This window comes from Macaca thibetana, chromosome 11, assembly GCF_024542745.1.
Source record: "Macaca thibetana thibetana isolate TM-01 chromosome 11, ASM2454274v1, whole genome shotgun sequence".
Classification (NCBI taxonomy): Eukaryota; Metazoa; Chordata; class Mammalia; order Primates; family Cercopithecidae; genus Macaca; species Macaca thibetana.
Genome location: NC_065588.1, coordinates 117,445,821 through 117,463,210, shown reverse-complemented (window position 1 = coordinate 117,463,210; position 17,390 = coordinate 117,445,821). Strand labels below are relative to the sequence as shown.

General features: G+C 46.2%; 2 protein-coding genes across 2 annotated transcripts in view; both read right to left on the bottom strand.

Moving 5' to 3' along the window:
- P2RX7 (purinergic receptor P2X 7) overlaps positions 1-3,497 on the bottom strand; it is a 54,837-nt gene extending 51,340 nt beyond the window's left edge. The window contains exon 1 of the mRNA XM_050747985.1: positions 3,235-3,497. Within this exon, the coding sequence (XP_050603942.1) occupies positions 3,235-3,359 (125 nt within the window). The 5' untranslated portion in view covers positions 3,360-3,497. The remainder of the gene's footprint in view (positions 1-3,234) is intronic.
- Positions 1-17,390, bottom strand: part of P2RX4 (purinergic receptor P2X 4) — a 341,582-nt gene that overhangs the window by 99,869 nt on the left and 224,323 nt on the right. The gene's annotated exons all lie outside the window — the stretch shown is intronic.

The following is a 17,390-nucleotide window of genomic DNA, read 5'->3' as shown; positions in this document are numbered from 1 at the left end:
AGTCCCATCACCTGCTACATGAAAGTGTGACATGCAATCTATGTATTAATGCAGAAGGGGGCATTTACTAATTATGCTCTTTACCATTGGTCATATGATAGCTGGTTTAAGTAATATGTCTTATTTTAGATTTCAGCACATATATATATATAAATATATAAAAATATAAATAAATATATAACTATATATAACTATATAAAAATATAAATAAATATATAACGATATATATAAATATAAATAAATATATAACTATATATAAATATATATTAAAAATATATATAATTAGTAGAAATGGCAAAACCCTGTTTCCACTAAAAATACTATTTATATATATATTACATATATATTTTTTGAGACAGAGTCTTGCTCTGTGGCTCAGGTTGGAGTGTAGTGGTACAATCTCAGCTCATTGCAACCTGCGCTTCCTGGGTTCAAGCGATTATCCTGCCTCAGTCTCCCAAGTAGCTGGGATTACAGGCGCCCACCACCATGCCTGGCTAATTTTTGTATTTTTAATACAGATGGGGTTTCCACCACGTTGGCCAGGCTGGTCTCAAACTCCTGACCTCAAGTGACCTGTCCGCCTTGGCCTCCCCAAGTGCTGGAATTACAGGCATGGGCCACCATGCCCAACCCAGCATATATGTTTACCGTTCAATATTTGTTGAATGGTAAACATATGAATCAAATAATAATAATCCTAATAATAGCATTATTAATAGTAAGAACTAACAATCAGGGATTGCTATATGCCATATATTTCTCAAACAGCTTTGCATTTATTAGTTCATTTAATATTCCTATCAACAATCCTCCCTATTTTACAGATGATGAAACCAAGGCTCAAAGAAGTGAAGGATTTTTGAATCCACATTTCCAGATCTCAAATGCTGAACTTGGACGTGATTACTTTGAGGGTCAGAGCAGAGGATGTATATAAAAATACATACATGTATTTTATATACATATATATTATATAATCAAAAAGATTATTATTATTATTACTTTGAGATGAAGTCTTGCTCTGTCACCCACACTGGAGTGCAGTGGCTCGACCTCGGCTCACTTCAACCTCCGCCTCCGGGTTCAAGCGATTCTCCTGCCTCAGCTTCCCAAGTAACTGGGATTACAGGCGCCCACTACCATGCCCCGCTAATTTTTGTATTTTTAGTAGAGACGGGGTTTCACCATATTGGCCAGGCTGGTCTCAAACTCCTGACTTCATGATCCACCCGCCTCAGCCTCCCAAAGTGTTGGGATTACAGGTGTGAGCCACCGCTCCCGGACTCAGAAAGATTATTTTTAAAAATAGATACCAGCTGTTATCCTATGTCAGTCATCATGATAAGGGCTGCTCATGCCTTTTTTTTTTTTTTTTTTTGGTTGTCACAACCCTACGACCAGATGCAGAAACTGAGGCTCAGAGAAATTAATGACTTGGCCCAGAAGACATAGCCAGTATTATGAAAAAAGTTACCCTAACTCTTAGTAAACTACACTGCCACTGTCTATAGATAAAAGCTGCCTCCATCATCATTATCAATCAGCACAGGAAATAAGAGGCACTCACCATCAGGGAAATTCAAATCACAACCACAGTGAACTACCACTTCACACCCACTAGCATGGCTATAATAAAAAAGACAGACAACTGGCCAGGCGTGGTGGCTCACGCCTATAATCCTAGCACTTTGGGAGGCCAAGGTGGGCGGATCACTTGAGGTCAGGAGTTCAAGACCAGCCTGGCCAAGATGGCGAAACCACGTCTCTACCAAAAATACAAAAATTAGCCAGGAGTGGTGACGCACACCTGTAATTCCAGCTACTTGGGAGGGTGAGGCAGGAGAATCGCTTGAACCGGGGAGGTGGAGGTTGCACTGAGCTGAGATTGCGCCACTGCACTCCAGCCTGGGCAACAGAGCAAGACTTCATCTCAAAAACAAAAACAAAACAACAGCAACAAAACCCAAAAAGACAGATGATAACAAGCATTGGTGAGGATGTGGAGAAACTGGACCTCTCATACTCTGCTGATGGGGATGTAAAAAACTGCAGCTGCTGTGAAATTCAGCTCCACATTTCCCCCAAAGGTGAAGCATAGTTAACGTATGACCCAGCAATTTTATTCTTAGGTACATAATCAAGAGAAAGGAGAATATATGTGTAAAACCTTGTACACAAATGTTCGCGTGGCATTATTCATAATAGCCAAAAAAGGACACAACCCCAATGTCCATCAGTGGATGAATGGATAGATAAAAGTGGTCTATCCATGCAATGGAATATTACTCAGCCATAAAAAGGAATGAAGTATCAGCCAGGTGCAATGGCTCACGCCTGTAATCCTGACACTTTGGGAGGCCGAGGCAGGCAGATCACTTGAGTCCAGGAGTTTGAGGCCAGCCTAGACCACATAGTGAGACCCCGTCTCTTAAAAAAAAATTGAATGAAGTATCAACACAGGCTACAACATAGATGAGCATTGAAAACATGCGAAGTGCAAACAGCCAGGCACAAAGGCTGTGTGATTCCCTTTATATGAAATGTCCAGAATCGGCAAATCCATACAGGCAGAAAGTAAACTGATGGGTGGGAAGGAGGAGGAACAGTGTTGGAAATTATGGCCAAGGAGTGTGGGATTCCTTTTGAGTCGATGAAAATTGATTGTGGGGATGGTTGCACAACTCTGTGAATAATCTGAAAATCATCAAATGGTGCGCTTTAAATGGGTAAATTGTATGGTGTATAAATTATATCTCAGTAAGTTTCTTTTAGAAAAAACAAAAACCAAAAATCAGGGCCTTCCTGACATTGGTGAAGACCTAAAGTTATAATACATTTTCAAGCCTGGTGCTATTCCTCCCAAGCACGGTGACTCAGATGCCAGCATGATCACCAGGTGTGCCCTGAGATCCTCGCCTCCTCCCTGGGGATCCAGGGTGTTGCCCTGCACTTTCCCACCTTCCCCAGGCGTGCCCTGCCCTGCTCGCCCTGGCGGGCCTGGAGTAGAGCAGACAGGAATCCTGCCCGTTCCGTGGCTTCCTTCTGCTGCAGCCTGGCACCGTTTCCTCTTGCCTGCTGCTGCTGCTTCCTCCCTCCCGCCCAGCTTGCTGAGAGCACGTCTCAGATTCGAAAACCATATGAGATTCAGACTGTGCACCTGAAGCTGCCCCCTGGGGCTTTCTGTGCTGTCGGCCACTGCAGAGATCTGGATCCTCCTCACATCCCACTTACCTAACGTAGGAAAAGACGATCACGTGGAAGAACCACTTAATGGTGCCATAATTCATGCTCTGGATCCGAGTGACTTTGGTCGTCTCATACTGGAAAACATCACTGCAGCTGCAGCAGGCCGGCATGGTGACAGGCTCCGTCCCTGCGCGGAGCTGGACCAGAGCTCTACTCTTCCTGATGGGGCCACAGCAAGCCCCCTCCCAGTAACTGCAAAATGAAACGTACTGATTTTTAGCAGGAGCCTTTAACTTCAAGCTCCTCCAATGACTGCAGAGTTGGGGCGGGCCCTGGCAGTTGCCCCAGATGCGGCTGCGATAAACAAGAAGAGCCAAGTCCTACGGGCCTGGCTGGCAGATGACCTCGCCCCAGCTGGCCTCCCCCAGATGCCTACACAAAGATGGTGTTCAGAGGACGGGCATTTTTAGAATTCTCTCTTTCCCCCCTTTCCTTTCACTTTTTTGGTTTTCATTTCTGTTGGAAGAAAGGGGTAGCCGTGCAAATGTCACAAGACCCGGAGCTTCCATTGTGCCTCAGAAAAGGGCTGAGATCTTTCCATTGCCTGAAGCCCCACTCAGAGATTGATTCATTCATTTCTACAACCCTTTATTCAGCCCCTGATGTATAGGAGCTCTGAGTAAATGAAGATCTCCCTCTCTTCTTCCGCCGCCCCTTATAATACTCTGGTCTGCAGTTGGTGGGGGACATCAGATTTGCAGGGGTAGGCGTGGTGGGGGTGGAGGGGCTTTATTTTTCTGCCAGATCTTTTGTGCTTGACCCTCTGAGTTACTCTCCACCCTGCTCTGCACCCCGGAAGGTCAACCCATGACCTAGACCTGAATCAGCTGAAGATCACCAGGGACACAGTGGCAGTCCAACAAAGTTAGGTTTATTGACCTATTCAGTGAGGGACACCACCCACCAGAAGAGCTACAGCACATCACCAAACAAAGGGAGACAGCGATTTATTATAGGATTCCGAGGAAAGTGGAGTTTAGATAAAATCTAAATGAAGCCATGTTTTGATAGACTACGAGCACAACAGGTTTGTACAAAGCAGTCAACGTCAAGTCTGGATTGCAAAGAGGACCCAGGGCCCTGCTTCCTAGGAAGCAACATAGCTAAGATAAATGTCAAATGTGTCCAGAAACTCTTTATCTGAAGCTCTGCTCCTGAGTTGTAAATTGAGGCTGCTTCCCTGTGTCAAGATGACTTAGATCCTCCAGGCAAAATTGGAATATTTCAGTCTTGGTCATGTAATTTCAAACAGCAAAGTTTCTGAAGGTGTCTGATTTTAAAGGACAATGTTTCAGCAGTCACTCAAAGATGCTGGGTTGTATTATCACTTGACAGCTACAGAGAAATACTGTTCCCTGTTGTCTTTACAGCTGGCTTGATCTATTTCTGTTATTCCAGCCTGCTAAGTGGCCGGGTAGATTTTTAGTTTTTCAGTCTAAACTTATCGTACTTTCCCACCCATACAAACTGCATCAGGGTTCCCCTCACCCTCTGGCTTCTAGTTCAGGAGACTGGAGAGCAGTGAGGATGGACGTGACTCCCTGGCCCTGCCCTTCTCAGTTGCATATAGGCGGGGCTTCTGGGCACCACTCCCTCCTTTAGTCCTGAGAGTGGTAAGGGCTCCCTACTCTTGCCAGCCCCAGGCAGCTCACTATCCCCTATTGCTTTTTCTTAACTCTGTCCACACCTTTGTAGATGGTTCCATCATTAGTTACCCCACCTGAGTATGCCATTGCTTTCCCGCTGGGAATCTGAGTGATACGGCCATCTTCATCTGTAAAAAGAGGGGATTTGTAGGTAAAGCCTGATGCTTAGAACATAGGCTCTAGGGGACTAATGGCCTGGCTTCCAATCCTGGCTTCACATTTTACCAGCTCTGTGACCTTGGACAGCTCTGTTTATGCTCTTCATTCACTCATTCATTCACTTATTCCCAAGAGCACCGGGAATAGTAGATATAGCAGTGAACAGGCAGACAAGTCAAATGTCCATCCACTGATGGATGGATACACAAAAGGACAAAAGTCCATACAAGCGAATATTATTCAGTCATGAAAAGGAATGAAACACTGACCCATGCTCCAATATGGATGAACCTTGAAAACATTACGCTAAGTGAAAGAAGCCAGACACAAAAGGATACATCTTTTATGACTCCATTTATAGGAAATGTCCAGAATAGGCAAATCACTTCAGCGTTGCTCTTGCTACCACTCAAAGACATCTATTTTCTTGTCTTTCTTCTTTTTTCTTTTTCTTTTCTTTTCTTCTTTTTTTTTTTTTTTTTTTTTTGAGATGGAGTCTCCCTCTGTTGCTCAGGTTGTAGTGCAGTGGCAAGATTTTGGGTCACTGCAACCCCTGCCTCCTGGGTTCAAGCGATTCTTGTGCCTCACCCTCCCGAGTATCTGCAATTACAGCCATGCACCGCCACACTCGGCTAATTTTTGTGTTTTTAGTAGAGATGGGGTTTCACCATGTTGGCTAGGTTGGTCTCGAACTTCTGGTCACAAGCGATCTGCCTGCCTTAGCCTACCAAAGTGTTGGGATTACAGGCGTGAGCCACTACACCCGGCCTGTTTTCTTGTCTTTCTGCTGCACTCTTGCACTGGTCCCTCATGCTCTCCCCTCTCCACTCCTTCAGCCCTTGTCCGCTATTTCACCACTGCCACCTCCACCACTCCACGGATTCTGTTCTCAACGAGGTTACCAAAGACTTCTCAGTTGCCAGACTCGGTGGATATATTTTATTCCTTATTTTACTTGATCTCTTGGATGCATTCAACATCACTGGCCACTTTCTGCATCTTGGACTAGTTTTTTCCCCTTGGTTTCCATGACTTTCCTGGGTCCCATGTCCAGCAAATTGTTTCTCAGCACTTTTTATGATTCTATTACGATAGGACAGGTTATGCTGCAATGACAAAGCACTCTCAGTATCTCATGGCTTATAGCAGTGATGAATTAATTCTCACTCACACTCTATGTCCATCATGGGTCTCCCAGAAGGCTCTGCTCTCTGTAATCACTCAGAGATCGAGGCTAACGGAACGGCCACTGTCTTGAACTCTTTAATGAGAACTCTGGAGAGTCTCACAGCAGCAATGAAATGTTCTGACCTCGTGATGGAAACAATGTAAAGTTACCAAATAAATAAATAAATAAATAAATAAAAATTGGGGATTGAATGGTGGATTTCTTAGTTGTGTGAGTGTGTGGGTGTGTTTACAATTTACAGAAAATCAAGTGACATTCTTCAGCAGGCAAGGGAGGCCTTTTTTTTTTTTTTTGAGGAAACACTTATCTGACAGACTGCCAGTGCAGGAAATGTGCCCAACCTTATGAGAACCTATTAATAGAATCAGAAACTAAACCGTCCTGTGCCGAGATTGCTCTTTCAGTTTGTCTGAAGCCCGCCTCTCTTTGTCTCTCTGTGTGCCCATTGCGAGTCTCTAAACACGGACTTCCTCTGTTTCTCCCAGGGCACGTGGTTCCGCAATGCTCTCCAAGTTAAGTTCCGCAGTTCAAATGCAAGCCCAGACCCCCTGCCCAGCCAGTTCCAGAACTCAAGGACTCAAGAGAAATGACTCTGATTGGCCTAATTGTTTATCCCTGGTCCAATCAGCTATAGCTGTGGGTGGGGCTATAATCAAATATGGCGTCAAGGGCCAGCGTCCGTGAGGGGAGAAGGGAGGGAGGAAAAAAAGGAAGGTGATTGGGAGAGAGAGAGAGGGGAGGAGAGAGAGAGAGAGAATGTGACTCTCAGAGAATAGAGGCTCCAAGGCTGAGGGACTGCTGGTTAAATACCCCAATTCCTCCCCAAGGTGGGACAACTCTGATACACGTCTAGGCCGTCTCCAGAGGGCCTGAGGGGGACTGAGCCCAGACGCCCACAGCCGTGACCGGCTCTTTAATTAATTTATTAATTTTATTTATTTTTTTGAGATAGAGGCTTGCTCTGTGGCCCAGGCTGGAGTGCAGTGGTGCAATCATGGCTCACTGCAACCTCTGCCTCCTGGGTTCAAGTGCTTCTCTTGCCTCAGCCTCCTGAGTAGCAGGGACTACAGGCACGTGCCACCACTCCCGGCTAATTTTTGTATTTTTAGTAGAGTTGGGGTTTCACTATGTTGCCCAGGCTGGTCTAGAACTGCCGACCTCAGGTGACCCACTCGCCTCAGCCTCCCAAAGTGCCGGGATTACAGGTGTGAGCCACTACGTCCAGCCTGGTGACCTGCTCTTTAATGTTTCCTGTGTTGGCTGCCTTCCCTTCCGGGTCTCACTTCCCCACTCCTCTTCCTGGCTCACCTCCGAAACAAACTACTTGCACCTGAATCTCGCCCAGCCTTAGGTGCTGGTGTTAAGGAGTCTGTCTGGAATTTACTCTGAGAACAATAGATGGGTTTATAAACGGGTGTGGCATGATCTCATTTGCAGCTCAGTCAGAGCACTCTGGCTGCACCATGGAAAATGGGCGAAAGGGGCAAGAGTGGAGCCAGGGATCTGCCCAGGGAGAGGGCACAGTGATATGGAGGAGGACCGAAGACAGATCCCTGAAGGACACCAACACCAAGGAGACCAAGCTGAGGCAGAGTAAGGAGGAGAGGAAAGCCGGGAGACAGTGAGTCCCCAGAGGCCACAGGATGAACACTTCACAAGTAAGCCGGTGGCCAAGGAGATATTAAGAGTGATGGTAAAGCTGTGTAATTAAAGCAGCTCTAGTAAGGGTACTGACAGATACATTATTGGAACAGAGTGGAGTCAAGTATTAAACACAAAGATAGGTGCAGGCCGGGTGCGGTGGCTTACACCTATAGTCTCAGCACTTTGGGAGGCCAAGGCAGGAGGATTGCTTGAGCCCAGAAGTTCGGGGCCAGCCTGGGCAACATGGCAAAACCCTGTCTCTACAAAAAAATAAAAAAAATTAGCCAGTTGTGGGAGTGTACAACTGTAGTTCCGGCTTGTCGAAAGACTGAAGTGGGAGGATCGCTTCACCCCGGAAGGTCAAGGCTGCATTGAGCCAAGATTATGTTACTGTACTCCAGCCTGGGCCACAGAGTGAGACTCTGTATGCAATAATGGAAAAAAAGAAAAAAAAAAAAAAGAGTAGGAACTTAGTGTGTAATAAAAGCATTTAAATCAGGGGAGAAAGAAATTTCTCCAAATAGGATCTTTAAACAATTGGCTGCTCTTTCAGGGGAGGTCAGAGAAGACAGGAAAATGTACTCAAACTTTACAGATTTACAAAGGTGTGTAACTATTTAAAATGTGATAGAACTGTCATGGGTAAACTGACTCCTTTCCCTACTTTGTATCAGTTGCAAAGAAAGAACACACAAATTGGGGGGTGGGCGGGGGGAAGCCAAGCGGGATTTATTCTTTGGCCAGAGAAGGAGAAGGAATGACCGCTTGCTCCAGAGACACCTCCTCCTCCCCAAATTGGGGGTAGCTGGGGAATTTTAAGGAGTTAGATATGGGGCGGGGAGGTTTGTATGTTTGTGCAGGGAGGAACTTTAGATGTGCAAATCATAAACAGGTCTCTTCACCGGATGCATGTGTAGAAAATGACAATTTTCTACAAAGATTAGCCAGGTGTGGCGGCACACACCTGTAATCCCAGCTACTCGGGAGGCTGAGACAGGAGAATCACTTGAACCCAGAAGGTGGAGGTTGCAGTGAGCCAAGATTGCACCACTGCACTCCAGCCTGGGCAACAGAGTGAGACTGTCTCAAAAAAAGAAAAAAAAAAAGAAGAAAAAAGAAAATAGCAATTTTCTTTTATGGATGAGAATTTTAGTATTATAATGACATATTAGTGGTCTAAAGATAACAAGGAGTCCCTGATTCTGGTTTGCTCTGGTTTCCAGCAGCCTTTACCTTCCTCTGATAACTGGCGAAAGGTTCTGAAGCCCCCAGGCCATCTGGAGTCCTTGCAAACAAGCATACCTACAGGTAAAGAGACTGAAAGAAACTGTTTAAGAAACGGAGCTTTTGCAGCTATCTACTGCTTAAGAAAATAATGAGTGTTCAGCTGGTTTGCTCCCTCAGCTATTTCTCCAGGACTGCCCCAGCAACAAAGTCTCCAAAAGTGAGCAAAATCAGCCACACAAAATGGGACCTGCAAGTTACCAATCTGTTTGTGTGGCATACATTTTGCATGAAAGGTAGAAAATGCAAACAAGGATAACTGGATGCCCTTTGAAGTTACTCAACTGATGATGACACCTCACTGTCTTCTCTACCTGGCTGGTGTTCCATTTTTCCTCCCACAGAGGCTGTGAGCATGTCAGTATCAGTGGGGCTTTGCAGCCATGATACAAGGCTTTTCTTGTCTGTCAGGTGTACAGAGCCATGTACCACCATGGAACCAATGTTCCAGCCATGGTTCACTGTATGGTTTCTTTCTTCATAACCGCCACGACTAAGACAACATGCCAAAGCAATATTTTTTTCCTCTCTATTTCTCCAGGGCAATTTCTCAGTGAATGTGCCTTTTTAAATTTCTTTTTCCTTTTTTTTTTTGAGATGGAGTCTCACTCTGTCATCTGGACTGGAGTGTAATGGCATGATCTCTGCTCACTGCAACCTCCACCTCCTGGGTTCAAGCGATTCTGCTTCAGCCTCCCGAGTAGCTGGGATTACAGGCGTACGCCACCACACCCAGCTAATTTTTTCTTTTGGTATTTTTAGTAGGGATGAGGTTTCACCACGTTGGCCAGGCTGATCTTGAACTCCTGACTTCGTGATTTGCTTGCCTCGGCCTCCCAAAGTGCTGGGATTACAGGCGTGAGCCACTGCACCCTGCTGAATGTACTTTTTTTTTTTTTTTTTTAACTCTCTCTTAATTCCTTCTCATCACCTAATTCAGAATTCCTGTAATGGTTGGTCAATAGCCTATTGCCTAGTGATGTCAGAGGGTTAGCAGAAACCCCAGTGCCTTGGTATCCACAAATGTTTTCTTTTAGTTATGCTAAACTGGTGCTGCCTAATAGGGCAGCCACTCACACCTACTTCAATTTAAATTAATTAAAACGAAGTAAAATTTAAAATTCACGTTTTCAGCTGTACAAGTCATATTTTGATAGCCACATGTAGCTAGTGGCTACCATATTGAACAGCAAAGATATACAGAACTTGCCCAGCAGTATAGAAAGCTCAATTGGACAGTGCTACAACAGTTGTGGGTAAGCAAGGAAGGTAAGGATAGTCCCAATCAGATAGATGGCATCTATTTTGTGTGAAGCCTTGTGTGGTGGCTCACACCGGTAGTCTCAGCTACTTGGGAAGCTGAGGTGGGAGTATCACTTGAGGTCAGGAGTCTGAGACCAGCCTGGGCAACATAACGAAATGAAAATTTAAAAAAAAAATTTTCTATGTGAAATAGGAGGCAGAGTAGTCCCAGCTACTTGGGAGGCTAAGGAGGGAGGATCACCTGAGCCCAGGAGGTCAAGGCTGCAGTAAGCCATGATTGCACCACTGCACCCCAGTCTGGAGAAAGAAAGGAAAGAAAGAGAGAGAAAAAGCAATAGGAGGCAGAGTTGCCCGAGAGTGAGAGGGCAGGCAGGTGGGTGGGATGGTGGGATGAGTATAGAGGAGATTCGAAGGAAAGAAGGAAGGAAGGAGGGAGGGAGGGAAGAAGGGAAGGAGGAAGGAAAGAGAGAGAAAGAGGGAGAGAGAGAAAGAAGAAAGAAAGAAAAAGAGAGAGAGAGGGAGGGAGGGAGGCAGGCAGGAAGGGGAGGCAGGGGTGCCTGAGAGTGCGAGGGAAGGCAGGCAGGTGGGAGGTGGGATGAGTGTCGAGAAGATTCAAAATAGTTGCTATGGTGAATGGGAGCAGAGAGCCAACAGGGAAAACAGGAATTCCGGGGTAGTGGTAAGAATTAGAGACCATGAATGTGTTATTGCCAACAGTCTAGGTGACTGAGATTATGCTAGGGGCCTGGGGCCTTCCCACCAACAGGAACCGCCTCCCACCTCCACACTCAGCAACCCATCAGGACTTGCCAACTGGTTCACATAGTTTTAAGATGCGTCATCATTGGTATCTACTATGTTTGTTATGGTGTTGACATGTGTTACTGGGACAGTAACTAGCCAGGCCCAAGATACAGGAGCAGAAGGCTGATTCTATTGCTCTCCCATAGGTCACCCTTCCCTGGGGCTTGCACCCCTGCCAGGCCACAACACGGGGCAGGAAGCTTCTCTTTGTCCCCTAACTCACCTCAGCCACTGGGAATGACTTGGTTCACTCAACTTAATCTGGGTATAACTACCCTACCTTCTTATGAATGCTGGATTTCTTTTAACCTCAAGATCTCCCCTCTGTTCCCCTCTACCCAAGTCAAATACCCATGCTATCCTCAGGAACTTTAAAAAATACCTGTTTCCTAGTCAAGACAGCTGGCCATTTCACATAACAACCCAGGTCTTCTGCAACCCTAAACAAAAACTGGAGATGGATGGGGAAAGGCTCTCCTAATGGTGGATGGGTAGAGAGACGTCTGAGGTTTCTGGAGGACTGAGGAACTATTGTTTTCTCCACCAGTCTAAGCAGAACAGGTATAAAGACAGAATGGAAAGAAATTTACATTGATCCAGGACTGGGCTTTTGCTGCAAGTTGCAAATTATGTTATTTAGGGTGCTTTTGTCTGAAAGTAGCAGAATGCCTGACTCCAGCTGGCTTGAATATGAAATAAATTATTATTTCATGTATTAGGATATCCTGGGGGAAGATACTTCAGATGGGGTTGATTTAGTGGCTTGACAACATCATCAAGGATCTGGGTTCTTTCTGTCTCTCTGCACTGCCACCCTTGTTGTTGGGTTCATCCTCAGAAGGAAAGATCATCAATTCTTTTGTCTCTTTCATGGGAAAATCTTTCCCAGAGTCCTCTTTACCCCACCTCACTCTACCCTCTAGTACTAGAAGTGAGTCACATGACTGTTCCGCTCCTGATAAGAGACAGGGAATGACCATGACCGGCGTGGACCAACCGTCTGGGTTGGAATGGATGTCGGGGAGTTGTTCACAACGTCCATGCCTGGGTATAGCAAAGATCAATGAATCTAGGGTGGATGGGAAAGGAATTGGAGGAAGGAGGGTCCTGAGAGGGAGAAAGTGGAAGGGCCAAGGGATTCTAGAGTTCAAAGAACTGCTAAGCTGGAATGATCAAAAGAGCAGAAGGTACAAGTCTGTGATCAGAGAAATGTGAGACTTTAGAGGAAGATTCATTCCAGGAAAAAATGAGGGCCAGTACATGTCCAGGGAGATGGTGGCTAAAGTAGAGTGGAGGTGAAGGTCATTGGAATAAGAAGGGACAGGAGTTGAGGGGACAGGACTCCAGGAGTTCGGCCAGGTCCTGACTCATTAAAGTCACCAATATGGCAGTAGGAACTGGGGCGAGAAGGATAAGCCAGTTGCCAAAGCTCTCTGAGAGTAAGAGTTGACTGATTGATTGATGAGTAGGCATGAGTAAAGGTTGATTGATTGATTGATGAGTAGGCATCATCAATGAGAAGGCGCAGAAGGTGGTACAGGCAGATGTCAGGAGCCTCAGCACTTACTCAAGATAGAGGACGACGGATCTGGAAATAGAGGTGCGGAGCATAGAGGACACCATGGAGGTGGGAGACGGACCACCATCCTCTGGGAAGGGCTTCAAGAACTGTCAGGGAGGAGAGCCAGGTCTTACTGAGGGCAGGAAGTAGAGGGAACTTTGTATGCAGAGGTCAGGACCTTACAGATAAAGAGCACACTTCACTCTTCCTTTTTTCCATCTCACAGGCTGGAATGAGTGTCTGTAGGTGAGCCACCTTTGACCCAGAGTTTGGGTCATATCCCTACCTGCTAATTGGTAATAGAAGCATGCTTGAAACATGCTTGAAATCCTTCCCACATGTCCATTAATCTTTAGAGCTTGTCAGTATCAGGGGTGTAGCAGACATTCCTAATTGCCCATTCAAAATCCATTATAGGTACGGCACGGTGGCTCATGCCTGTAATCCTAGCACTTTGGGAGGCTGAGGCAGGAGGATCCCTTGAACCCAGGAGTTTGAGACCAGCCTGGGCAACATAGCGAGACCCCTTTTCTCTACCAAAAATAGAAAAAATAACCAGGTGTGGTGGGCATGAGCCTAGGTCCCAGGTACTCTGGAAGCTGGGTGGTGGTTGCGGGGATCATTTGAGCCCAGGAGGTCTAGGTGAGCCATGATCACGCCACTGCACTCCAGCCTGGAGTGCTGAGACCCTGTCTCAATAAACAAATAAATAAATAATCCATTCTATTTTCCTTATTAACAGAATCCCCAATTTTGTTCAGGTTTGAAACCCTTGAGAAAGACAACTTCATCCCCAATTCAGGAGTATTCATGTTAGTCTTATTCTGCTTGTGGGTGACTGGTGTAGGCATGGATATGAAAATGAGTACATGGCTATGAAACATGAGAGGAAACTTGTTAGGGGGCTTCTAAAGAAAGATGTACGGGCTGGGCACAGTGGCTCACACCTGTAATCTCAGCACTTTGGGAGGCTGAGATGGGAGGATTGCTTGAGATCAGGAGTTCAAGATCAGCCTGGGCAACATGGTGAAACCCATCTACAAAAATGTTAAAAATTAGCCAGGCATGGGTGGTGCACACTTACAGTCCCAGCTGCTTGGGAGGCTGAGGTGGGAGGGTCACTTGAGCCCAAGAGTCAAGGTTGCACATCACTGCACTCCAGCCTGGGTGACAGACTGAGATCCCATCAAGGAAGGAAGGAGGGAGGGCAGGAGGGAGGACAGAGGAAACAAAGGAAAGTAGGAAAGAAGCCAGGAAGGAAGGAAGGAGGAAAGGAAAGAAGGAAGGAGTAATTCCTAAGAAACAGACACAAGAAGAGATGGCCTTTCTGAAATGACATGCTCTACATGGCAGAGCAGAATGATGGAAAGAACTTGGTGTGAACTGCTGAGTTAACTAACCCAGGAGCCACCCTACCTTGGGACTCTCTCTTGCTCTTTTTCTCTCTTTCTCTCTGAAATATTATTTAAGCCATTTTAACTGGGCTTTCATTTACTCACAGCCAAAGAATTCTGTGATGATCAGAAGACTGACCACAGCATCCCTGCAGTACGGAGCCAGGTAAACATCCTCCTGCTGGAGGCAACCTGCCTGGGCGCTGGGATCAGTCGCAGATGCAGCACACAATGGGCCACCCACCCTGGCATCTTTCCTGTGGTGTCCGTTCCCTGGCATCTTCCTGGTCATCGACAGGTCCTGGAATAAGGTACTGGAATGTGGCTCAGGTGTCTACTACCTTATAGACCCAAAGCTTCAGTTCCCTTCCATTTTCTCCTTCCCCTTGAGAGTTCTGGCAGCTTCTCCTTTAGTCCAACTAACACAGGAGAGATACTCTCATTCAAATAATGGGGGGGTTGACTGCCTCGAACTAGCTCCTTCCTTCCTTCCTTCCTTCCTTCCTTCCTTCCTTCCTTCCTTCCTTCCTTCCTTCCTCCCTCCCTCCCTCCCTCCCTCCCTCCCTCCCTCCCTCCCTCCCTCCCTTCCTTCCTTCCTTCCTTCCTTCCTTCCTCCTTCCCCTCTCTCTCTCTCTTTCTTTTTTGAGACAAGATCTTACTTTGTCATCCAGGTTAGAATGCAGTGGCATCATCGTAGGTCACTGCAGCCTAGACCTCCAGGGCTCAAGCGATCCTCCTGCCTCAGCCTTGCAGTAGCTGGGACTATAGGCATGCACCCCCACACTGGGCTAATTTTTGTATTTTTGGGAGAGATGGGGTTTCATCATGTTGCAGGGCTCAAGAAATTTGTCTGCCTCAGCCTCCCAAAGTGCTGGGATTGTGGGCGTGAGCCACTGCGCCTGGCCCAGAATTTCATTTCTTTTAAAGGCTGAATAATATTCTGCTGTACAGATATTCTACATTTTGTTTATCTATTAATCTGTTGATGAACATTCAGTTTCTTTCCACTTTTTTGGCTACTGTGGATAATGCTGATATAAACATGGTTCTACAGACTCCTGTTCATGTTCCTGCTTTCAATTCTTTGTGGCGATATGGCCTGTAGTAGAATTGCTGGGTCGTGTGGTAATTCTGTGTTTAAGTTTTTGAGGAAACAAGTTTTGTTTTTTCTTTTTTCTTCTAACACAAAGAGCACTTCCCCTGTGTTTTCATGTAATCTCCCAGGATAGCCACACGTGCCTGACAGCATCTCCTTTTTAACCCAAAAGCTAAATACATCACCCTTGGAAGGGGAGATATCTTCCTTGTATCAGCGAGTCACCGCCTCTCTTGCTAAAGCAGAAATAAAAATTATTAATTTAATTCCAGCTGGGCGCAGTGGCTCATGCCTGTAATCCCAACATTTAGGGAGGCCAAGGCAGGCAGATCATCTGAGGTCAGGGGTTCGAGACCAGCCTAGCCAACATGGTGAAATCCCGTCTCTACTAAAAATACAAAAAATAACTGGGCAGGGTGGTAGGCACCTGTAGTCCCAGCTACTCAGAAGGCTGAGGCAGGGGGATCACTTGAATCTGGGAGGTGGAGGTTGCAGTGAGCCGAGATCACACCACTGCACTCCAGCCTAGGGAATGAGTGACACTCTGTCTTAAAAAAATAAACATAAAAATAAAAATGTAATTCCAACAGTGTGTTTTGCTACAGAGGATAGAGAGGGGAAGCAGAATACAGTTATGCTGAATAGTTGGACATTTAGGACATGAGACAAAAAACGGAAGCAGAGAGACTGAGGTAAGGAAGAGAGGAGCTGAGTTATGGGGCTTTGGCCTGAAGACCACCAGCCCCAAGACTCCCTCGAGTGATCCACAATAGAGAGTTCCTCCCTAGTCCTGGACTCCAGGAGGCCTGATTCATTTACAACGTGTCTTCTTGTTTTCTACGAGATCTTGTCTTCCATATTTCTCCCTGAGCATCCGCATAAGAAGCCCTAAGTGTGTAATTGTTCAAACGAACACAACTAAAACACAGTCTCATTCTTTGGTCCCCACCAAACTGACAGCACCTTCATGTCAATGACATTGACTCACTTGGGCCCACTCTGTTGAGCCAGTGACATGGCACTCATCAGAGTAGTCGTCTCAATCCAGCTACAGAGCTCCAAGCCAAATGGAGAAGCCAATGGAATGGGTAGGAACCAGGATTGTCACAAGGCTGGAGAATGGAGATGGTGACATGGGATAAAGCAGGTACAGCAAGCAGGATGTGAGGGCCAGAGCCAAGGGGTCTGCAGGTCAGGAGGATGAGCTCAGGATCGTTGGCAGCCCCGGGAAGAAGGCGTAGGGAGGGCACCTCGGCCCTAGGTTGGCTCTGAGTTGCCTACCTTGGCTCCTTCCTGCAGGTGGGTAACCTGCAGGAAGAGGAGAGGGGATGGTGATAGCCGGGCCTGGTGGCAGGTGCCTTTAATCCCAGCTACTTGGGAGGCTGAGGCAGAGAATTGCTTGAACCCAGGAGGCTGAGGTTACAGTGAGCCGAGATTGTGCCACTGCACTCCAGGCTGGGCAACAGAGCGAGACTCCATCTCAAAAAAAAAAAAAAATGTTGAATATTGGATTATTGAACCTTGGCATAGAAGAGCTACTGTCCTTGTCTTCTAAGAGCTTATATCCTATTATTATTTTATTATTATTAACATATCATTACTAATAGCTGCAGTTCACTGAACATTATTACGTACCAGGCATGGTGCTTGTAATTAGTCATCTCATTGAATTCCCTTAAAGAAAATTAGGTAGTCAGAGACCTTTCTTCATGGATCACAACCTCAGGGGCATGTGGGATTTCAGAGATGTGTTTTGGGGAAAGAGGTATAATTATTCAACTTTCAGTTAATTAGCCACTTAGAGAAACTAAGTGGTAGGTGGGGTTGTAAAGGAAGACAAAGAACTGGGCAGGCAGATGCTAAGTGGGAGACTGTTCCAGGCGTAAGAGAAATGGGGGTGGGTATGAAAAAAAGCGAGCGAGAGAGAGAGCAGGAGAGAGCGCCAAGGGAAATTTGGTTTGACTGAATAAAAAGGCCAGTGAAAAGAGGGAGTTTTGGTAAGAGCTGTGCCATGGGCAGCGAGAAGCACAGAGATCTTGGGAGGCTGAGACGGGAAGATCACTTGAGCCAAGAGTTTATTTGTAAAGATGAGGTTTCACTA